The sequence below is a fragment of the Salminus brasiliensis genome, chromosome 18 (assembly GCF_030463535.1).
Source record: "Salminus brasiliensis chromosome 18, fSalBra1.hap2, whole genome shotgun sequence".
NCBI lineage: Eukaryota > Metazoa > Chordata > Actinopteri > Characiformes > Bryconidae > Salminus > Salminus brasiliensis.
In genome coordinates this window covers 27,749,194-27,774,935 of record NC_132895.1, presented here as the reverse complement: position 1 = coordinate 27,774,935, position 25,742 = coordinate 27,749,194, and the positions used below count along the sequence as shown (strand labels likewise).

The following is a 25,742-nucleotide window of genomic DNA, read 5'->3' as shown; positions in this document are numbered from 1 at the left end:
CATTAGTTACTTACCATTAAATGTACCATCAGACAGGTTCAGGTGGATTTTATGGCAGTACGGTGTTATGCATTTGCAGTTGAACACACTGAAAACATTGTTAATCCACATTAAAATTAGGAAAAAAAATTATTTGTTGTAACATCAAGGTAAATATGGTTGTGTGTTTTATGAATCTGGTCTTTTGTGTGAAAAACTGATATTTATTAATTCTAATTTCTTTAGCACCTTGTTCCAAGTGATAAAGCCTATATCAAGTTGAATTTTCACATTAAATTCCTCATGTTCTTGTATTCCTGGTAGCAAACTCTCTATATTCATATCAACAAGTTTAAAAGGTATAAAGCAGAAATTATGTGTAGTTATAGATGCTGAGAAAAATATAAACAAAACAAACATGAATACTAATAACCACAAAATGTGCCATAGAAAACCCCTCCCAATGTCTGAGTCTGGTCATTAGAAGAAGTGTTCCCAGTCAGACCCACAATGACAAAGAACATTTCTTCTTATTGACTTCGGGGGGAAGTTGTGGACAGATTCAGCTTCAGGGGGAGAAAAGCAGGCAAGCTTTGATAGCCCAGTACTTCAGACATCAAACCAAAGGGCTGTGATAAGAACACATCAAACTGTGCTACCCTTAGCCCTCAGCAAGGGTGAGTAATACCCTGCCCCTCTGACAAATAAACCCACAAAGACCCAGATCAGTCTTCTGATCATTGGAAGACTTGTCACCCAGACGTGGCCTTCACTGCAACCCCCCAAAACTTTGTCCGCACCAGCGATGATTAATTTGTGTGGATCTCGAGGGCAGGCTAGATGCCGGCGAAATGGGACGAAGCGGTCAAGCCGCTTCCAACTTCACAGACCTCCCGCTGAGAGTCAGACTCGCCAGCCAAACAGCCGCCGCGCCACTTCGAGATGAAAGCCGGGAGCGGCCGCGTGTTGCCATGACTTTATATTGTTTTTTACAAGCGAGTTTTAATCACAGCTGAGTCACAAGGTAGACATAATCCAGGTTTCTTTTTTTAATTAATAGTAGAGACATTTCCTTTTCCCAAAAAAGACAGAAAGAGAAATAACCCAAGCTGTGTTTAGAGACGGAGGGTTGTTTAATTAAAAGACGCGTAGGAGATGGATCTACATGTGCTCTCAATAGGGAAAAAAAGTGCAAAGCCTGCTTATCTCACAAGATGATTAGTTTCCAAGTTAATTTGAAACTTTGTGGAAGGGTGACCTCAGAGCTACTCATTAGTTTGATATTTCTCAGTGCATGTTACTTATAAGAAAAGCACTTATAAACCAAATAAAGTGATTTGACCAAAGGATCTCCATGTACAGAAAATACATTCATTTTACATTTACATTACCATTTAAGGCATTTAGCAGACAATCTTATCCAGAGTGACTTACAAAGGTGATTAACTGTTTACTGATACAGTATCCATAGCTAGTTTTCATTGGCTAGGATCTAAAAGAAATCTGTAAGTTTAGATACTACTAAATACAAACATCAGTATAGAGACCACAATACTCGGCACTACATTTCACCCAAGTACTCTTGGAAGAGCTCGGTCTTCAGTCAGCGTTTGAAGACAGCTAGCAACTCTGCCGTTCAGACACCCAGGGGAAGTTCGTTCTAACATTTCAGGGCCATTTTGCTGGTGTCGAACTTCTGATATTTTAAGGCTGAAGTAGTCGCAATATTCTAAAAGGTCAGTTAGTCTGGACAAGGATAGAGCCTAGTCTAGGGTTAAATTTGATGTTCATTGAAGAAACCAACCCTATACTGCCACTCACTTCGGCATCTCATTTTGATCAATACATACAGGGTTAAGAAAACTATTACTAAAGGAGCTGCAGCTGAAACTGATTAAATATTGTGTAAAATGTTCTGTCTTTCCTCCTCCACAATCTGCTTATTGTTTCCTCCTCTGAAAAGGAATGGCTGAGTCCTTGCTGGGATTTGAACTTATGATCTTCTTATGCTTGATGAGCAGTTAGACCATTGGGGCACTCTACAACTATGAAATTACGTAAGTGTAAGAAAATTACATAAGTGTAAGAAAGTTTTTTCTTACACAGTCATGTACATGCTTATACAGCTCTAGAGTGGCCCAACTGTCTAACTGCCTGCCTGTCAAGTCCGGAGATCATAAATTTAAATCCCATCAATACTACAGTCTTCCATGGTAAGCAGTCATGTGAGATCTAATTTTCTAACTTGGAAAAGGCTCTTGGCCTGACTTTGACTTATACAAGGTAAAACAAAACACAGTATTATAAACCTCTATTATAACACTCTGTATTTCCCCCTTTTAATCAACTGTATTAAAAGGGGAAAATATCAGAATGAAAACTTACCTGTGACAGGGACCCAAAAGACTGACAATGATTCCGCGGTTCTCTGCATTTTCTTTTTTTGGAAAAAGAAAACATTTTCCCCTAAGGTATGCTAGGTAATAGCCAAAAGCTTTCATCAATAATATCGAATAGCTATCTGCTATATCTTACCACTGGCATCAAAACCCATGTGTTGAAAGCTATTTTTTTTTGTTCTCCGTGTTCGAAGGAAAACAGGAGAACACCACGCTGGAAAGAAGAGAGTGATTGGGAAGAAGGAAGGATCAATAGCCCTCAGCCCTTCTCATCACCATTTCTGTTCATGGGTTTAAAGATAGAGAGAGCGAGAGCTTGAGAGAGAGAGAGAAAGAAAGAGAGAGAGCTTCTGGGCTGCTCAGAGAATGGACTCTTTCATAAGAGTAATAGAACAAGGCCTGCTGTAATGGAATCATTTGCTCCCAAAATTAGGCAAACAGAGCTGAAATTCTAAACATGAAATGAAAAATAATATTTAACCAATATATTTTTTTACAATAAAAAAGACAAATCAGTAGTGTGGGTGTGAAGGTGGCAAAAAATGCATTTATTGCATATTTCTTTTCTTCAATCAATTAACATTAAGAATGTTACTTGGGTTGGGGTGAAAAATGCTCAGACATTGTTTGACAAGCATATTTACCACTCTGTTATTTTCCCCGAGAATAAAACCTATTTGTTTTATCTTTTTTCCAAAGGAAACAGAATAAATAATTGATAAGTTCTGCTTCTAAGTCTTATGAGATATGGGTGCTGTCCTCTCATTGTGTCCTCTCAGTGTGATGTGCTGTTGACAAAGAGATTTTAGCCTTGCCCCCAACTCACTTTATAGAACAGATCACTGTTTGCTTCTCCGGCTTTTGTTTTGTCACATCACAAAATTAAACTTCCCTTATGCGTGCAATGACAGAGGAAAAGTTGCTATCACATGATCTTCTGGTTCATGTAGCAACCTGTGTTCCCATAACTAGCAGAATATTTTTCGCAGTCACCTTATACAGCTTTGCCCTTTTTGACTAGGGCTTGTGTAGTGGGCTATGTACTGAACTCCCATGAACTATGCCAAGATAAATTCAGTTTGACATTCTGGGGACCCCCTGTTTTTACAATATCAAAATGTAGGTGATTTGCAAGGAAGCCCATTTGAATATTGCAGATCTTTTGTAATATCAGTGAAGCAAAAGACAGTGGTTGACTGCCAATATTCAGTACTATGCCGTCCTACACACATACAAATGTCTCCTAGACAATTAGCAGCAATAAAATAATTGTCTCTTTGAATGTCTCTTTGTGCAATGTGTGTTACATGGCTCTTTCTGCTCATGAACTCTCAAGGTTTTTCCAGATTTTTCTGACTAGAAGATCAGAAGATGACAACACTAAGCATACAGTCTGTAAAAAGATAACAGGAATTTCTGTAATGCTGATGGAATGTGAATACCTTTTTGCCAAGTTCAGCGACCACTGCCTATTTTTAGCTGCAGTCTCAAACATAAAAAGCAACACACACACACACAAACAAACAGTACCCATCCGCACCTGCTGGACCCAACCATTCATACTATTAGTCTAAAACCTCACTACCCTCCAAGAACCAAAGTACTGTAGTGTTGTAACTACATAAGCGTTGGTCCAAACATAGGTTGAGAACACTGATGTACACTGCCCATCCGATGTTTGAGGACATACCTGTTAAATATGTTTGCAATACAAATGAGAATGTAATACCAAAGTACACATTTTATCCACTTGTAGTGATGTTAGCATTTATTAACACCCAGACTTTCAGTTCATTGTTTAAACCACTTTGGCCTAAGAGAGCTTAGATTTATTAGAATAAAATATGCCTCCTGAAAGAAATGTGGCCCTTACAAGTCATTATTAAGTATACAACAGTATACTGTGAACAGCAAAACACTTTGATAAACATGAGCTTTACAACATAAAGAACTCAAATGTAGTCTTGGCACTCTGAATCCCTGAATAAAAATGTATTTCCAAGCTGACATCATTTATTCATTCACATCCCTTAGAAAAGTTACAACAGCCAGATTCACACACTGAAGCTCAAATGGATTCTGCTAACTAACAGAAAACTCAAAGATGCAAAACTGGAGTAAATAATGCTTAGATGCAGTTTTACAATACTACATACCTGTAACAATATTTACAACCCTGTTATTTTACCTCAGAACAAAACGATTTTTACTCCTTTCACGGAGGAACCAAAAACAATATGCTGTTTTGCTGGCTGGTTTGCAGCACCACAATGCCTCACATCTGTATTACATTACATAGTGTAGCCTAGCCAAGAAAAAGACCATTGCCTAGAACTCTAAGCATTGCTTAGAACTGTAACAAAAACAAATGTTTGGAATTATTTCTAAATCTTACAGGATATTGTTGTTGCCCTCTTGTTGTCCTTTCAGTGTAGTTCAGTTAGCTAGCTGAATACATTGGTTGTAGACAGTTGGCTGGGTTAGCTTTTCACCTAGCACCTATTGCCTAGCACCTGGTCAAATATTTTTTCCAGTACGGTACTTGTTTGGTCAGATGATCTTCCTTCTCCAGTCTGCTAAGCTTTTAGCCTTGCATCCTTATTCTTCCAAAGCAGCTGTTGCATTTCGAGCAGGATATATTTGGCAGCAAGTGAACAGTCAGTTCATGAAGGTGATGTGTTCAAAGTAGGAAAAATGGCAAGCATAAGAATCTGAGCCACTTTGACAAGGGCCAGATTGTAATGGCTAGACAGCTAGATCTCCTGTTGCCATTTTGAAAACCAAAGGTTTAGAGTAAAAACAAATTCCCAATATTTTGTGGGTTTTCACTCTAACAGCCCAAACAACTAATGCAGCCTCTTTTCCCAAAAGTGAATAAAAATAACAAGCAATATGTAATGTTACAAAGGTAGATTACATTAAACAATCCATGCTTCACTCAGTGAATTCCCATTTTGCTGCTACAGCTCTCCTTCCCTTTTCAAGTGAAAGATTTAAGCAAAAAACAAACATTCCCTTCACCCTTTATGACGTATACAACGATGCCTCTGTTTTTGAGTGCCTCTCTTTTCCAACCCCCTCTGGGAAAGCAGTGATGTGTAATATGGCGATTGAACACCTGCCTAATTCGGATTAAGCATGCACGAATTCCACTGGAAATCGTCAGGGATGCCCTCCCAGACCACCTTTCCAACGCTGCTCTGTTATTTGAAAGCTGCAGCTTTACTGCGTGCTGCTTGCTGCTCATGCATATTGAACCCCCCAGACCTGGTGGCACAGTTCTGCATGGTGGCGCTGCAAATGCAGGAGCTTCATTGTTATAAGAGCTTTCTACTGAGCTTCTATCAGCGAGCCGGAAAATGACCTTGGGCTAGTTTGAGGAAGGATCTGCTCACAGCTACCTAAATGAGCCACCCACAAGCATTTCCCCTACTGGGGCCAATGGCGGGCCACCAAAACAACTGCTTATAGATACTTGTCAAAGCTGACATTGTATCAGCATCCAGAGGGCATTGTTGGTTTGTGACTCACTGTATTTTACAGACTACATGTTACATTTCACTAATGGTTCTGGGCTGGTCAGTGCATAAACACTGGCTCTTTCTTTTGTAAAACAATCTCTGCAAGCATACCCACGAGCATTCAATATTTATGGACAAAAATGGGAAAAGAATTAATATCCCACACCAAGTTTTGTACACATGTATTTTTTTGCCGTTTATAATGTGCACAGTGCACATGACTAGATGATGCGGAGGATGGGCAAAATAGTAGTAGTGCACAAAAGTTATGACCATTTGTGTTGTATGTCCTAATTAATCGTTAAAATAATGCACAGATTGCTTGATTTTTAACATAACCATTAGTGACCACCTTAATTGATATTAATGAACAAGTGAGAGGTATCACATATGCCGTGTACCAGAACTGCACACAATTAGGAGATGTGTGCACTCAAACAACAGCCACTGCTGTGAGCACTACCAAGGCAAGTCAATAATAGTAGTCTTTAACAGAGCTGAAGATTGGTTTCATTGAAAAACGATGGATTCGCTTAGGATACAAATGTGTGTCAATATTCTCACAGCCAAGAGAACAAAAATTTGGCTTTCGTATTGCAAAACACCAACAATGGGCAGAGATGCATGAGAGATCTAGGCTGACGGTATTAGCTTACCTTTAAAGAAACAGTCTTTGCTGTGCACCACATAGATTCTCCTCTTCTGCACGCAGGCTGCACGGAACACCTCACAGTGGTTCTCGTAGAAATGCCCATCGGAACCGCAGACAGGTACAAACGAGCTGTGGCACTTCTCCTGGCACACGCACTCTGCCTGGCCTGTCAATCGCCTGACCACACACTCTCGGCCTCTTCCGCAGTAGGTTGTCCGGCATGGCCCCCCATCTGCAACAGGAAAAAAGAGGTGAATTAAATCCTAAATCAGAGCTAAAATGGTTGCTGCTTTATTTGATAAAACTGAACATGTAAGACACTAACATCTCAAACATCAGCTCTCTATGATCCTATGCTTACTGTTCATTTAACAGTCATAATATCTAACCAGCATGGTTATATTAACTTAGTGAAGCTTTTAAAACCTCATTAAACCTTTTTCATTTTTTTTTCTCCAATCATGCAATCTGCTGATGTCCAGGTGAATCATAGCTAACATGTAATACATGTGGTGTAAATGCTATTATTCACTGCCATATCATCCTTTTATCCTTTGTAGAGAAAATGTGCAGCTGCTGAAAACATATATTTTGGTACTAAAAGTCTGTGCTCTGAATAAACTTATTCAAAAGAAAATATATATATATTTTCATACTATTTTATATTTTCATACTATAGCCCAGGTTTCGATTAATCGGAAATAAAATCAAAACCGACACTGAGAACCTCTAAGCACCGTAATCTTGTCCATGTAAATTAAATGTATTTTTCCCCCCTTTGTTAGTACTTTTTTCACTGCGTGTTCATGTACTGTCCTTTTAAACACACACTACTGTGTGGGTAGTCATGTAGTTATGTAGCCTACATACTTATTATGGCCTGACCAAATGTCAGTTATTGCTTGTTGAATTGCTTCTTCAAATGCTTCATCCATCAGAGAACATCCGTGATTGGTTGGGGGGGGGGGGGGGCATAGTCAGTAAACCCCTCTTTAGCATCCCAAATTCTATAAACAAATTTGCGCATAGAGTAACATGCTTATAAAGAACTTGCCTTTCTTGTCTTCTTTCATGTAAAGTCATCAATTATATAATCCCCTCACTATCTTGTACTTCCCAGTGGTAAACCTTCTCAGGCACAAGCCCAGGCGCAGACTAGCCATTGTAATATTCCCGGTGGGCCAGTCATGTGAAGGCTGGTCTTTCTTCCCCAACCCCCTCATTATTTAGTCTATATCTAGCACTTGGAACATGGAAAGTATGACGAGAAGGTTTGCCAAAAAAAAAAGAAAAAAAAAGAAAAGGCCTTTCTGGTTGATGCAGCAAAATGTGCTAAGATAATGGAGCAGTCTGCAGGTGATGAGGACACCCTGCTCTGGCGTTCCAGTGTTTTTTTTGGAACATTCAGTTATGAGCTAAATAATATGCCAGGAATTTAACATGTGATTCAGCAAATGAACTTTGGCCAAAAGTTCTGAGACACTTCTAATCCAATCAGTAATCAGTACACATAATTTCATGGTTTTGGAATTGCATGGACAATCAACTTTACCTTCTTGGAATAAAGATAAATCACAGACTTCAACTAACTGAATATCAGAGTGAATTCCAGTGAATTTCTTTCATTCAGGGACAGTCAGACAGTACCTGTCAGTAACCCCTCCCGCTGCCCCTCCACTCTCCCTTACCCTCCACTCTCACCATGACGACCCTCACACTCCCTGCTGATTTCCTCCATTTGCACTTAAAGCAGTACAAAAGCTGCTGAGGCTTGCAGCCACTCCACCTTGGATTGATCTTGCAGCGCCTCAGGGGCCTGCAAGGGGCGGCGCCTGCTGGGATCATAGGCTGGATTTATGGGCCGAGGAGCGGCCACACCACACCGGCTTTAGCGGCTCCACCGGGCATCAGGAGAGCAAGAGGCTTTTCAAGTCCTGGCCGCCTTTAGAGTCTGCAGGTGCAGCCACTCAGCTGCAGCAAGTCCAAAGAAAGCAGAAACTAGCACACTAGCCTTTTCTCTTTTTTGCAGCGAGATTGCTTCTCCCCTGTGGTCATTATTTGCCAGAACTCTTCAAGACCAGTAAATTCACAACTGCAATAATCTAATTTGCTCAAACAAACTTGAGCAAAGTTATAGTTAGGACTATATGCTTCTTGAACAATTATGAAGAGCATGTAAAATCCCTTAAATTGTAGGAACATTCTCTAAATAGTGAAGAATTTACTTAATTCACACAATCCATGACTTATAACAGCAGTTTCTGCAAGCAAACCCACAAGATATTCTTACATCACAGAGCTTAACAAATAGAAATGCACACATACACTTTTGTAGCCTTTCTATATTTAAGACAGGTATGTGTAATATGTAAATTATATTCCATGTTATATTTGAAGTTTATTGGCAAATATTTTATTTATTTTCCTATGTTAGCATATCATCGCAGTCATGCAGAAACCTTGTATTTCCAAAATGCCAAGTTTACAGGAGAAGAAGTAACTTTACTGGAAGCCAATATAAAAGTCATTTTAGAGTTTTTCTATTGAAATTCTGGCACAATTATGGAACAACTGCCAGATTCAAATTATGCCACAGAAATGAAACTGTTAAAATGGAGATACAAGGTTTTTCAGCAGTAATATGAAAAAATATTTCACATGAGGCTGCATGCCTTGGAAAAAGTCATGGGCAAAGAAAACATTGTGAATTTTCCTTTTGTATTTGCTGAGAAAAAATACTGTCCAGCCTTTTTGCAGATCAGAAATCTTGTCAGAAATGGTTAAACTGTAGTGTCTTAAAATAGACAACTATAGTGTATTTTAAGACACAATTCGGCTTATTACTTTCATAAAATATATGGTAAATAAAATAAAATATGGTTAGCATAAGACCATATGTCCATTCTGGTGTTTAAAACTTTAAGAGCCAGCAAGTTCCTGGATGTCAAATGAATTAGAGAACATGTCTCTATCTACTTAGATGCCATGGAGAAAAAGAATTTTGATTGAACATTTTTTCAGACTAAATGAATCAATGAGTAGTGGTGTAGTACTCTGAGAACAAAAATAAACAAAAAACTACAGATGTGTATTTCTTTAGTTTCCAGACATTGTGAGATTTTCTCTGAAGGACTAACATGCCCTGAGGGCCCCCTTGCTAAACTCTTTGTAGACCTACCCATTACCAAAGAACAGTGAGTTCTTCACCACTATGGCAATTTCACAATTGAATTGTCAAAACATCCAGTTAGAGTTAGAGTACAATTAAACTGCATTGAGAGTGAAAAGTAACATTTGGAGTAGATCAGATCTAAGCCCTGTGAAAATCACTGGCATAATTCCGTCTGATGATAAAAAAGTAAGTACCCTCAGGAGACAAGTTAATTTTATTTTCCTGAAACCCTACAAAACATAAACTGAATGAGTCTCTCGAGAACTTGATTGTATTCAGCCTTGCGGCAGGCAGAATAATAGCTGGCCTTCTGCAGCGTCCAGAGATAAACGTGTTTTAATTATGCCGCGGAACCCGCAGAGCCACACACACCCAGGCATGCCCAGACGACTGACCCCAGCTCATCATAATAAAACATCACCCGATGGATGGCAGAAGAGGCAGGTATAACCACTCAGGGGGAGGGGGCAGGAGCAAGTACACGCCCAGCGCCTTCCAGTTTACTAATTATTCAAAATATCTCCTCCAGTAGTTCACAGCCTTGCAAATGCTTTGGCTCCCAAGTGACCTTGTTGCTCCATGTCAAGGTCAAAGACGATTAGTGGATCGTTAGTATTCTCTGAGCATTGAAGATTAAGCGCTTAGCCTGACGCTCCTGCTTGTGTGCAAGAGATTCACTCTTTTTTCCACCTTCCACTTGCTTTCTTTTACTTTTCCCAAGACCCGCTCTCATGTTGAATAACCTTGCCAATATCCACATTCCCCCTTTCAGGCCACATTATTGCTAAATGCTGCGAGGACACATTGAAAACAAAGTCTTGACACTAAATAGTTGGCCGTGTTCACTACAAAACTGCCTCTGCTGGTGTTTTCTTAGGATATTAAAGAATCCTTTGGTAATCCAGTTGGTCTGAACTCCTGAACAATGGAATTACATGGCAAAACACTTTCTAGCCCTGCCAAGAAAGTCAATAGAGGGCCTAATGTCTTTTATTCATGGAGTCCATTTGTTTTTTCAATTAATCCACTGGTTGCTCAGCTCCGTTGATCCTCCATTACATACAAAGTCTGGCTAACGAATAATCTCAAGACCTTTAAAAGAATTATTCAGGGAGTCACTTTGGGGTACTTCTGCTAAGTAGTGCATTGTTCTGGACCCCAACCGTCTGTAACCAAATAAATGCGATTAAATTGACTCCTTTCTCTGCGCAAATGGGAATGGTCTTGTAATCCCTAAAAGCTTTTGTAATATAGAATATCTCCCACTTTGATACTAAGAACAGGCCTTTCATTTGGGAAAGAGAAAGGAAGAAGTTACAGCAGTTGGATAAAGTTTTCAAAATGTCAGATTGAAATGTCATTTGCCTTCTTAATTATTCAGCGAGGCCAATATCCGATCGGAGCGTTGCCTTTTAACTATTCATCCTACAGTAATTTTGATGGCCAACAGGCCACACTGAGAATGTCAGTGAGGAGTGATTCAGTCAGAAAGACTAATTACTAACTAGGAATTAAAAGGTAATATCCAGCAAACAGCATTATTAGTGGTTGCTAGCCATTGTTCATGTTACTGAATGTGGTTAAGCTATATCTTTAAAGATGCCTTAGAATGTTCAATTGTATTTTCCTTGGCATAGTTGAAGAATGAGAGTAATCCCTACATGGAACTGACAAACCAAGAACGTCAAACACTGTTGTTCCTTTTTTAAATAGAAAATCCAGCAGAATCAAAAATAAAGCTGGAAAACAGGCCAATTTCTAAACACCAAACCTGTTCCACAACGGTGTTGACTTATTTTATTGATGCTCCCAACATTTTCATACTCCCAGCCACAAGCAGAAGCCTTTTGAAGCTAAACACAAAGGCTACTATGAGAATCAATTCATAATTGAGCGTCCTCTCATCAAACCCAACCTCACTGTAACCAAAGAAGAACTGCAAAAATATCAAATGTAATCTGATTACCTTAATGTACACCTAAATCTAATCTTATTCTAAACCTAACCCTAATTGTAGTGAAATGTGGAGTCCTTCCTGTTTCTCCATTAATTTCAGTCCACTCATTTATTTTTTTAAAAGCTCCAAAAATTTTCTCCAGTATTATTCCCCTAACATTGTTTTTTTTATCTTCTTTAAATACATGACAGAAAGATCTATAATTCTACTTGTGGACAGGTGAAAAAATTACCAAATAGGTTGTTTTGATACTGCCGACATTCAAACTGTTAAGCTTTCTCCTGAAAACCTGCCTCAGTACTGCAGACTGCAAAACAATGTCCTGTACAGTGGTAAAATGTAAATATAATAACTCTATATTAATTCTATTACATTTCCACTTTATATCAAGCAGCTCCAATAACTGTGAGTTACACATTATTGTCCAGACAACATCAATGTAACTATTGATTTTATACACAATAACCACACATTTATTAGAGGCACTTTATATAAAGTGGAACCAAGTGTTCCTCTCCAATTTACACTTCAGTGCTGAGTGGGGCTGTGAGTTCAGTGAACAGGAAGCACACCCTCCTGTAGACACTGTGAAGCCATAATCAGTTTAATATAGAAAATCCACATTCATTTCTTTTGTGTTTAATTTAGTGTTTGCTATAGGCTGAATTCCATCCGCTGTCACATTCTTGAACTGCAGTATTTCTCGCTAGAGCCCAGGCCCAGGTGAATAGCTTTATTTTGTTCTGATGTTCATGGTATTCAAGCCAGCCTTAGAAGAAGACAGGGTCTGACATTTTGCGGACATGACGCAGACGTCCCAGTCACTCGTGATCTTTCCCTCAAAAGGCGGCACTGACAAATAAATAAGGAGAGCTGCTTTCTCATGTCAGCTAATCGCCCTGCGTTCTTTTATTTATTCCAAACCAGATGGACGCAATTACGTTCCAGGACGACACGTCATGGCTGACTCTCTCTCCCTGACCGCAGACTGGCAAATGGCCTTTGACAGCAGGCCTCTATGTGAATATCAATGCAGTTGATATTAAGATACTGTGTGAGGGGATCCACAGTTCGGTCTGCCATTCAGGATTGCTTTTGATGAGAAAGTGAAAAAGAATATATACTTTATATTCATGGTGGTGACCTCTTTCCCCTGCTATCCCATGAGAAATGAAAGCAGTAGCTAAGTCTGTATGAGACATTTAAAGACACTGGTACTGGTACTGGATTTTTGCTTTTGTAGTATGCAGGCTTGTAATGGTAACAGAGTCCTTATGTTATACAGGTAACTATGTGCTATGTGCTATGTGCTAAAAGTAACTGGTTAAGCTGGGTTGCGGGGGGCTGTGGTCTGTGTTTAGACCTAAACTTCAAGAATACCTGACATAGTGTTTACACACAAATCAATTATAATAACAATGACATATGACATGACAGTGGTTTACCACTGACTTTATATGGCTGATGCTGAAGATGTCATAAAATATATATCATAAATCACCAGGTGTTTTTTGTACAGGCAGGATCTGCCTGGCACAATAGCATGCAATGTTACTGAAAGAGCATATTCAACCACTGCAGCTCAACAGTCACATTTTTTCAGTGTCCCCATGCTTCAATTCCTATTGTGAACCACCATGATTACTAAGATCACAGGGTGCTGGCTTCTTACTTCTTCCTAAAATCCAGAAAGCCTCAGCCTTTTTAATGAAGCCAAACCTTCCAGATAATGTTCAGGACTTAATCTTAAAATTGAATAAAATAAAATATAAATAGGCAAAAATGTAAAAAAATGCAAAAAATGTCCTGTACAGTGGTAACACGTAACTATATTAACTCAATATTAATTATATTGTATTTCCACTTCCTATCAAGCAGCTCCAATAAATCATTGTCCGCTTTAGCCTAAAAACTCATCTGTTTAGTTTACGTTTGGTAATAAACGTTTCCTTTTAGATAAAGGTAGTAAACTGAGATGCTGGAGCTGTTGTCCCACTGCTTGCATGTGATCATTCAGGTTTGTAGATGGTGGAGCGGATGGATCCCAGTGTTTCAGGATGTTATCTTATGGCTCTCTACTTTTAATTAGGCTATTATAATCAGACCTTTACATGAATTCTGACCAGAGGAGGTACAATAATAATATTGTTAAATTTATCGCCACTGATGGCTGGGGGAAAAAAACACATCCGACCTGTTACTGGTAAGGGTACCATTGACAAAAGCAGCATCTAAGATAATCCCCATGATAAAAATATATGAGTTATTTATTGGTTAATGGAAAGACAATGCAACTTGCAGCACACTTTGTACATGTATAATGAGGCCTATATAACCATTACTAACCTAATTCAGAAAGACAACACAGATTTGGCTTCCCTGTTGCTTTAAGGAATCTGATCGAAAGGTCCTACAACCAATGGTACTCAAGAAGAAGCTGTAGTTACCCAACAAACTTGAGAAAAAAGTTAAAACCTGACTAAAACAACATTTTAGAGGGAAAGGGAACAGCATTTTCCCTCCATCACGTTTGTGAACACGTATTTCAGAACATTAATGAATGTCTGAATGTGTCTCTCTCCTGCGGCACAGAACACCTGATGTTACCAGATGTTTACTCATTTAAGTTTACAATTAATCAGTAAAAACTGCATTGATCTTGGCACAGTTAAATAATGGGAGTTAAGTACAAGTCAAGTAACCGTGGACCTCAAGCACTGTTGTGTCCTCCTTCAAAAGCAAAACCCATGTAAGTCAAACAGAGCTGTACAACGAGCCAATTCCAAAAGCTCCAAAAAGTCTTGAGGCTAATTGTAACAGCCACTTTGGGAGAATATGGAAGGCTAAAAATGCTAAAAGCCAATGCAAGCTAACCGAGTGAAGCAACATTTAGAATTAAGTCTTGTGTTGTGAGGAAGCCGTCAAAGCTAGCATACTAGATTTTGGTATTTGAGGGCTTCGGCCAAAGAGTGTGAGCGAGCATCAAAGGTACCTGAGGTACCGTGTCACCAAGGGCTGCATTGTGGCAACAGAAGCATGTTATGCAGCTGTGGGTTGTCCAGGAGCTATAAACCAGTCTATAAAAGCAGAATTTTTTTTCATGAACACTTCATAAAAGAATTCTGAGATAAAATAAATATGTAAATATGTTTGTTTTAATCGACATCTGATCATTTTCCATCCCAATTAAAGTCACACGCTTACTGTTAATACATAAAAAATCAGCTTACAAATACTCAGTAAATGCCTTCTGTGTAATCTTTAATTATTAATAATTTACATATATGCATTTATCTACCAATGAAGAAATCTATGTATTGTGCATATATGTATCAAACATGTGAAACTAAATGTACAACATGTATACAATATATAAGTACATGTATTTTGAAATGTATGCCCAATATCTTTTATGATGTGTGTGCATGCATGGCCAGGTGGCAGATGTATAGTTTCCAACTTGCCTAGTTTGTATTAGCTACATCAGAGTGCAGACCAGTAGCACATCATTACAGCTGTAGTATGAAGGAAGAGAGGACATGTATCTGGGAGAAGAGGAGGCCTTGAGCTCAGAGAGGAAACTCACTCTCGATTCCACTTTGCTCAGTGCATGGGAAAAACAGTGCTTCACAGAAAAGGAGGGAGGTCAAATGTTAGCAAGACAGACAGAGCAAAAGATAGGAAGAGAGTGTGTGCGTGTGTGAGAGAGAGAAGAATAGAAAAAGAGAGAGAGACCTATTGGTATTTCAGGCAAGTAAACAGCGGAAGACCAAGCTGGGAGTGCCGAACAAATACCATTCTGTTCGTCTCGCTGGTCAGCCTGATAAGGCTTTATTGATCTTTGCATCCCACCTTCATCTGTCGGCTCTGGAGGCCGAGACCGGTACTTTAGGGCGGGGAAAAACTCTCTTACACCTGCCACATTTTACACCAAACTGCCTCATGGATAGGTGAAACAATGTAATGAATGTCAGGAAAGTAATGACACGCTGCTCTCTCACTGCCTCAGGCAGCAGTCGTCGTAGTAAAGGGAAACAACTATTTTACAGAGGCTTGTCAAAACATTCGTTCTGATAACTGTTATTTGTGTATTCTTACTGCATTGCAGCACTATAGGGACATTTTGAAGAAAGCCTTATCCTCGAGACAAAAACACAAGATTTGCTGCACAAACTGTGCTACATGGCCGCACAGCGTCTGCATTGCTCTAAAAGAGAGTTTACATAGAACCCTAAAGGTGCCTTGGAATGGAAAATAAAATATTCCTTGGCATAGCTGAATAATGAGAGTTAGGTACATCGAACCAAAACAGAGCAGAAATACAAATTCTAAAATTCCTATTTCGACTCGTTATGACTACACAACAACCGCAACAGCAACTAAAAGCTAACCCTAGCCGACCAGCTGTACCATCCCTTCAGCTAACTAAGTTCACATTGCATCAAGAGGAACACTAGTTCTTGTTACAGTTGGAGTGTTGGCACGAGGCAAGCTGGGTTCATGGTTTCATGCTGTCGGCATCAGGTTCTGACCCTACCAGTCGTGCTTAAAAAACAAACCCCAGGAGATCTGTAGTTTTAGAAATACTCAAACCAGCCATTCTGACACCAATAACCATGCCATGCTCAAAATGACTGAGATCATATTTTGTCCTTCATTCGAATGGTTGAAGTGAACATTATTTGAAGCTGCTAGTTCGTATCTGCGTGATTTTTTACACTGCACTGTTTGCATACTTGTGTCTGGTATATTTTTGGCCTTATGAAATTGAGGCACAACATTGACAGTGTACACCAGAGACTGGTGATAATGATGATGTGCATGAACTGCACCTGGAAAGTGTATATTTAGATGTTCAGTTATTCGAGAGATCCTTAAAGATTTCTCAAGAAGGCCCTTTGCAATTAGGAAAAAAACAAATTTTGCCTAGCCCAAATGTGTGTGTGTCTTGGAGTATTCTGAGCATGTGTGTGTACGTGCCTGCGTGAGCATGCTGCTCATCTTGACCGTATCGATCTGTCTGCAGGCCCTACCGCGCTCAGGAGCTCAGAGCAGCCATGCTGCTGACACAGCAGCTCATTTCAACCCACGACTTTATCAAGCCTATTGCCTCCTTCAGTGACACTATACCGTCTCCCAGACCGCACACAGATCCAGGGGTCAGCTGCAGAACCAAGGGCAACTTTCATCCTTCGACCTGTGCATTAGCTAATGCGCTCCGACTCTGGGTCTACACAGCATTAAAGGGTCCTTCATTAAGCCACGACTAGACAGGGTCATAATCAATGTGGCGTAATGGCACAGAGATACAATTGGGATATTATCAAATAAGCCATTTGGATGTTATTGGATATTATGGATTGGGACAATACTTGCCATCTAAAGATTAATTGCAAAAAAAGCAGGTCTTTCCAGATTTAGTAGCGAGAAATTAAACACACTGAATTCTTATAATCTCATTATTTACACTCAGACAGCAAATCACTGCAAGTTTGCACCAAGACATAAGCCACTACCTCGACACAACATGCTTCCTGCTGACAAATGCTTCAAAAACAAGGAGCAGCTGAAAATAATACCAACCAATTTTGTAAAGTTAGCTTCTTTGAATCCGACATATGCTGAAACTTGTGATTTTGAACCATCACTAGTGTCTTCATGAAGGAATTTTACTTTTTGAAAGTAGTATTTAACCCTTGAAAGAAAGTCTGATACATCAGAGAAAGAGACACTAAGATAAGAGGCAGCAGACATGGTAGAAATACACAAGTAATTATGTAGAGTCTAAGAGTCTTGTAAATCATGTAAATTGTATACTTAGTCACTGTTATGAGTTCCAATAAGCTAATAATAATTGTTAAAAAAAAGACAATAATTAAACTGTAAAGCGTAAATATTTGTGTTGTTTAGTGAGCATTTGGAATCAGTTTCTACTAACAACATCAATTCAAACGACTGCTAAAAGCTGGAATGCTAGCATTTCTGCCTCCACCATCATGCTTGGATATTACAAACTATACTGTTTGGTAAAAGTCTGTATACATATTTTAGTCCTGAAACTATAAATCCCAAAAGCCCACAGACTTAGCAATGGGTGCAGGACTTGTTTTCAGTTTGACTGAAGAACCACCTAACATTAAAACCCACATAAAATAAACTAGTGCATTGGTTACTAGCGTAGATCATGTAAAACAACACTGGGACATAGCATTAGCTAGCCACTTTAGAAGACAAAAAAAAAAACATCACAACATAACTGTACCATTTTACCTATAAAAGTAAGCACTGAAAAGAAAATATCAGAGTTGCCTACAGAACAGCCTTGACCAAAGAATAGCTCCAAAATGACGCTGAACACAAAATGCACTTTGGTTTTACATGGTTCTCTCCCCTGTCCACAGCTTTACCTGTGCCAGTTTCTGCATTAGGGAACATGAAAAGTGACACACTATGAAGCAAAACCTCAAGAAAAACAGGGTGCAAGGTAGAAAATGTTTTGTGTTCTTTTTATAGTGCAGTGCTAAAAACAAAGCTAGGCTAGGCTATGTGACCAACCTTTACCCTATGTTAAAATCCTAATTAATCTCTGAAAAGCTGCTTTGTGACAACGTCAGTCGTATACACTGTAAATAAACTCCACTTGACTTAAAGCCTTTCGCTACTCTAGTGTTAGATTCGGATGCTGTTGAAGATCATTTTACAGTTAGTGTACAATAATGGCCATATGCTCCTGCTATATTTAGACAGTATCGCTAGTGCATTGTTCAGTCTCCTGACCTTTAATGCATTGTTTAAAAGGGAGTTTGACATAATTGATAGCATTTCACACACAAAGGGCAGGAAGTTGTGCAACGCCCTGCATATTTACACTATTCATTTTATTTATAAACTTATTTGCATCTGGATACAGATTACCACCTTTATTATTACATAGAGGGGGTGTCATATAAATTGTCGCTGTAGTTTAAAAACTCTCAAATAACAGCTCTGTAGGAGAAGAACAAGGTCAAGGTATGGACAAGGTCATTGAATATGGTAACATTAACTCTAACAGACCTAACAAGTCTTAAAAATAAAGGTTCCTAAATAGCTATTGGTTTTCCTACAGATATAGAACCTTGACCTTATGCCTAAACTATTCAAATCTGTCATAACTAACAGTGACGTAAGTTACTTTTTAACTTTTGTATCAAGAAATGCAAACTGTCACAATTATTTGATTATTATAATGATTTGTAAATATTTCTTTAAACTGAATACGTAAAACAGACATTATTTATACACCTTTCTGCACTGACAGTGAACTTGCACTGTCTCAACAACCTGATGAGGTGTTCTTGGACAGACTTCTCTTGAAAGGAGACTCATGACCATTGTGTTTCAGGTGCAATCATGAAACATTTCATTACAATCAAAAGTACAGTGTAGAGAGAGGCTGTAGAGAGAGCAGACTTGGTAATGGAACTTGCTCTCCTTTCCAGAGACAAGCCCATGGGACCCCCACCATACTATACCCCAACTACAGGTCTATGAACAGCATATGTGATAAATTACCTTACTGATTTTAATATATATATATATATATATATATATATATATATATATATATATATATATATATATACATATATATATATAATTTTTTTTAAACTTTTTTTTACCTATGTTTTGGTTTGATTGGGTTAATGTACACAGGCAAGTACACAAAGTAATTTAGAATAATTTCTATAGGTCAATTTATCTTGAGCTTTCCATACATTGCAATGCTGACAAAAAGAGATAGGACAGCAATGATATATTGTTGGTACTGTCCTGAAATGAGAATTGATTTTATTATATCATACAGCATTGTGGATGAACAGAAGTTGTTGCCATTTTTTCATCCCAGCTTTATGGCATTGCATGCAATGAAAAGACGCTGCTTCCTGATTTTTTTTCTGGGTTATGTGCCTTGGCAGGACAATTAGTGGCAAAAATAGACAGGGGGTTGGCTGAATTCCCAGGATGTTAATTAGATAATCAAATCACATCAATTTAGAGATGTGTACATCTTGAATTAATTCACCAATGTGTGTGTGAGAATGTGTGTGAAAGGAAAGACTGAATGCAGTAGTTCCTCAGGGAGCTTAAATAGGATTTTAAAAGCACAAAAGTCTGGTCATATGGATTGTTTGGGGAAAAAATGACATCCTGAAAAGGTTTTTTTTATTTTGAGACCTGGCCAGTGTAATCCTCAGTCCTCCCAGTGACCAACCCCACCGGCTGCGGCAGCAGCTGTATTACTGCAAAGCATTGTCTTGGACCAAAGTTACCAGCACTGCACTTTACAAATCCCCCACACCCCCTGCCCTCCTCACACGTCAGCAAATTACATTTATGCAAAAAGTCCATTTTAGTCTCTGATGAGAATAGCAGACTACAAAAGATTTATATTCCTTCCCATTTTGGCTCATTTGTAGAACGCATATGGATTAAAAGTTTATTTAAACTTCCATGCATTTCCATGTGTTGCATTCACGATCAGACTGTAAAAAAAGTCAGGTCCACCTAAAAAAAAGGGTAACTTTTTTTAAACTCCAGGTTTCTGCATCGTTTTTTGCTTTTTCTGCTCAAGCATATCTGATTCAACTCACCTGTTAATTGCCAGGTTTAGGAGGTCTGTTAGAGCAGGGAAATCAGCAAACTGTGCTGGACTCTGGTCTTCGCTGCCCACCCTGGTATGTGATGTACTTGACTGATGGTCAACCAGGTGAAAACATATCCTGTGCTAGTGAGCCAGTTGGTCTATCAGCATGACCAACTTGACAGGGCTGGTTATCAAGTTGACCATACTGGTTATCAATACTGGTTATCAAGTTGACCAAACTGGTCACACTAATCCAGTGTGGCTATGATGGCATACTGCTGACTATTTTTGTCAGGCTGGTCATGCTGGTAGATCAGCTAAACAAATGCACACCCCAAGCTGGTCAAGAGCTAAGCTGGCCAACCACCTTAACCAGCTTTACCAGATTAGGCATCCTTCATGTTAAATATTTTGTAATGAATACCTTGTTATGTATTACAAAGGAAGTCAATATTTTTACAGCAAAAAAACTTATTTTTAAAACAATTAAAACATGTAACATATTTGAACATATGGAATAATGAACATCTTTATTTTAACAATATAATGAGATAATAGTAATATAACTAAAATTATACAGAAGGGAAATTGGTAAAATATAATTAGTAGAAATGCAATTCTCTTAAAAGTTAAAGTTAGAACACGTTTTGGAGAAGTTGGACTTATTTAAACCACAGAGATATAGTTTTATTTGCAAAGAGAGCTGAGGCCTTCAAAAAGAAGGTTGTAGATGTATATGATCCTTGCTGGGAAGGCTATATAAAAAGATCTCAAAACAATTAGAAATCAGCCATTTCACTGTCCACAAATAATTTACAAGTAGAGAATATTTAAAATGACTGAAGATTATTCTTAAGTGTTACCTTGGTGTTTTGTCCTTCCTTAAACTGAAGGTTTGTTTATCAGGTTAACAGTTAACAGGACAATACATCAACTAGCCTCTTACAAAGCTCTCGGCTCAGTCCAGTTCATTAGACTGACTAAGAATCTAGGTGGGCTATTGCGTGCATGGAATCGCAGTAACTATGTCCGTGCTGGCAGAAAAGGTTCGCCCGCATGAAGCTCTGCATGAGACAAACATTAGAAATGCTGAATAAAACATCAGGTGGAGGTAAAGGAAATGCAGCACTGGCATGGTTTACGCTGTGCCTTCTAGAGCTGGCAAAGAGCAAAGAAATGCAGAGTATCCAGGTATTTGTGCTCTTACCCAAAATGCTTCCAATAAAACTGAAATTTAACCCCAAGAAAAAAAAAACACTTTAATATCTTCCAAGCCCCAACATTTATTCTGTTTTCTCAGTCTCTCCCGCTGACTTTTAAACAGGTGTTTTTCCTGGATGAAAAAAATGAACTCACACTGCGTAGAAAGAGCCATGAAAACTCACAGTTAAAATTCACAGTCAACAAACATTTTGCTAGCTGGGAAATCTGTTAGATTATACATCCATAAAGGAGTACTTGTCCTATGGGAGAAGAGATAAATAATGGATAAGACACAGAAACAAAACTCCCACAAACTAGGACGACTCATGAAATTGAAAAAGACGACTTGCCCACAAACAACTGAATTGTTAATTATAAACTACAAGCTTTACACACATCAGTAACTGGTCAGCAGCATCCATTCATTCTCAGTCATTTAGCTGTTATCAATTGCACACACACAGTCTGTAGAATAGCTACAGAAAACAGAAACTGCCAATAAATGGTATTCTTTGGAGCAGCGGTACCTAGGCCTAAAGGTTAGCATGGCCACTGTCAAGCATCGACTAGAGGGGTATAAAGCCTTCTAGAATTGGATGGAAGGCCATCCACCATTAGCACTTGATCTCAGTAATGCTCTTGTGGCTGAACGCAATTAAGAACTCAGAGCAATGTTCCAACATTCCAATCTACCTGAAATCAATGTGTTGCAAGGCAGGAATACTTCATAGACTGGTGACATTTCTAGGGGGTATTTGTTTCTCAATGAATATAGGTAAGCTCTGGACCCACCATGACCTTGATCAAGAAAAAGTGACCAAGAAGATGGATGGATGCCTTGCAGGGTACAATTTAACCATGGGAGTGATTAGGGGAAGTGAATACACACCCAGAGCTGTGGGCAACCACCTCTGCACCCAGAGAGCAACTGGCGGTAAGTTGCCTTGCTCAAGGTCACCTCTCCATGCGTAGGATATCATTGTGTATTTATTATGCTCATTAACTGCATGTGCACACACACACACACACTCAGACACTCTTGTATTCTGTAATGTGCATTTACATCTACCTGTTAATCATTAAAAAGTTTGTAACCCTTTTTGAATAAAGGACTCCCTTAATTCAAGTAGCTTTGGTCAGATGATGCACAGGCTGGGAAAAAGCTAAAAGTGTTTGAATAACTGAACACTGTTGGATGAATTATGAGACATCTTAGCATCTAGGAACTGCCTAGACAGGCCATCCCCACGAAACTCAAAGCAAAAATCAGAGAAAGAATTTAAGTGGTTGAGACTGGAGTGAAGGTTCACCAGTCAGTGATATCAATAGCTTAGCGCAGAAGTGGCTTTTTTGGAATAGTGGGTGGAAATAAGCCATTGCCATTGACAGGGTGACTTATAAACATGAGATATGATTTTGTGGATCGACTAAGCTCTGTGACCAAAATTATAAATGCTTTGTGCGTCAAATTCCCCAAGTCCAACAGTAAAGCATAGGGGTGGCAGCATCATGCTGTGAGCATGCGTTTCCCTAGTGGGCACTGGGCATCTTTTGAAACTTGTTAGAAGGGTGGGTGGTGCAAAATACAGGGGAAGACTGAGGAGACAACCTGCTTGAGTCTATTGAAATAAAAAAGCTTGAGAGAAACTTTACTTATTATAATGATTTCAAACACAAAGCCAAACAATACAGGAGGGGTAAACACCAAAAGAGTGAATGTTCTACAAAGTCCACAAGCAGGCAGATATACATAAACAAGATACACTTTTATTAAACTAAATTAATGTGCCAAAATGGCCACCCACACATGACGTCTCGGCCCAACGTAAGGCGGAGCTGGAAGTGCACTGAGACTGAGCATCAGTCATGTCCACTTAGGTCTGCTTTGTTGGTTGCTGACCCTGGGCGGTGTCGACAGAAACCTGTCACTGCTTAGACTGTGTGTGGGAGGGGTACAGCCTTTAGGCGAGCGAGACAGGGCTAGCAGCCGAAATGGAGCATCAGAGGGACCATCAGCCAGAGTTCAGCAGCCTTTCTGGAAGCTGGTGGGGGAGGGAGTTAGCAGGCAAAGAGTTGCTTTGTTCCTGTCTGAAGGCCTACCTGCGCTGCTCTGACCAGGCTGATTACAGAATGTGCCTGTGGAATTGTGACAAATGGTAGTGAAATAAAAGATAAGGTATTCCAAAGAAAGGACATTTCAGAAATCACAATTATATTGGAGTATATTAGGAATCATTGTCTATTATTACAAATGGACAAAACAATATTAAAATGCTTTATTATTTTAAACAGTAAGGTTCCATTAACCATTGTAATACTGTATTTGTTCATAGGAACACTGTAAACACCATTGTTGCAGTGCACTGTAATATAACTCTTTATAGACCACTGTCAGGCCTCAAATGAAGTGAGTTTTTTTAAACCCATTGGACCCTGTATGTAAGCCCACACTTCAGTTGTTCACTCAGAAAACAGCATTACTATCATATTAAACATCAGTTTAATAGACCCTAAAATAGAACCCTTTGAAATTCCACAAGATATGCTAAACCAAATGGTTACCAAACAATTCACAATAGTTTCTACATTAGGATTTACAGCTAGCCTAACTAGCCTAGGATTCAAATGGTTAAATATTAAGTGAAGTAGATCAAACTGGCAAATCACAAACGGGACATACAACTTGCTTGAGAATTGTGATTTCCTTTTTAAGCAGAGTGAAGAAAGTTGTTTTGCAGTATATTGTCATCCTTCTTTCAATTTTATGAAGATGCCCAGTCCCTGCTAAGGAAAATCCTCCCCACACCACGATGCAACTACCCCCCTTACTTTACTTTTGGGATTTGGTGTTTGTTTGAGAAACGGGCACCATTTATTTTTGTCTCAATTGACCACAAAACCACATTTCACATTTTAGCAGGGTCACTCTAATGCATTCTGACAAACTCCAGATGTGCTATAATGTTTTTTCTTTCAGTAATGGTTGCTAGCCACCCTCCCACACAGGTCAGTTGGATGCAGAGCTCATAAAATTGTACTTTTCACAGTCTCAGGCAGTAAAGTCTGCAGCTCCTGTAGCTTTCCACATTAAGTTTCCTTCTTGGTCTGATGCAAAGTTCTGAGGTATGGCTATGTATAGCGAGAAACTGGCTGGAATGGCATCATAATTTTTCCCCCAAAGTTGATCCAACAGTATTCACTGAGGTAACCAAACACGTCTTTCTGTAATTTCCTTAAAATCCTGTAGAATCACATTCTGGACAATGGTACACAAATTAAGGGGGCATTTATCCAGAAAATAAATAAGGGTCAGTCTTTTAAAATACAAAATGGCAGACAAAAATTTTAACATTTGTAATCTAAACAAATCTGAAGACTTCAAAAGATGTTTACTACCTTTGCAAGGCAGTATAAGTCTACAGCCTTTATTGCTTCATTACAATATCATTAAAATGCATTATATTATAGGAATGCATTATATTATAGAAACTAAAATTACACCAGACCTCTATTTGACACATTCTTCAATTTTATTTAGGAAACCTTTAAATTCCAGCAACAGTATCAACACAGTGACTGTTTAAGTTTCCATACTAAATGTTTTATATAGGAGTAGAATAGAATATAGAAATGAGCTGAAACAAGTCAGAGAGCAGTAGGAACAGATCTATGAGATCATATTCTCAAAACCCACACCGCACCTACGATTTGTTCTCCAAGGAGACACTGTGCCCTCTGCTTTTTCCGGAATGTGCACAAATGCAGACGGGTTCACAGCGAGGCCAGAAAAGTGCGTACTCTCCCTCTCTCTCTGAATCGACTCACTATCCATAATAGATACGCTGGTGAATAAGTGATGACAGATCACCATGAGAACATTACGGCTGTGATGGAACACTAAAAGAACCCAGTGCCTTTTCTTCCTCACTCCTTTCTGCACTTCATAAGCAAATGTGATCACTGTGTTCTGTAAATCACCAAAAAAATAAAAAAATAACCACAGCTCATCACACAAAGACCATCACACTGTACAGAAATGAATGCACCGTCTCATAAATTACAAGGTTGTGGAAAGCCCAGATTCAACCATTTATTACTGCTACTATAATATGTAGGTATGTTATTTGCTATTTGTTATTTGTTATTATATTTATTATCAGGTAGTGGTTACCATAGGCCATAGGCTATATAGAAATCTAATACATTGTGTGATCACATGTTCTCCCAATGAAA

General features: G+C 38.9%; 1 protein-coding gene across 2 annotated transcripts in view; it reads right to left on the bottom strand.

Annotated features, from left to right (window-relative positions):
* The window catches only part of fstl4 (follistatin-like 4), a 197,046-nt gene that overhangs the window by 115,442 nt on the left and 55,862 nt on the right, over window positions 1–25,742 (bottom strand). For both annotated transcript variants that reach the window (XM_072661272.1, XM_072661273.1), the window contains exon 4: window positions 6,556–6,783. In XM_072661272.1, coding sequence (XP_072517373.1) covers window positions 6,556–6,783 — 228 coding nt within the window. The remainder of the gene's footprint in view (window positions 1–6,555; window positions 6,784–25,742) is intronic.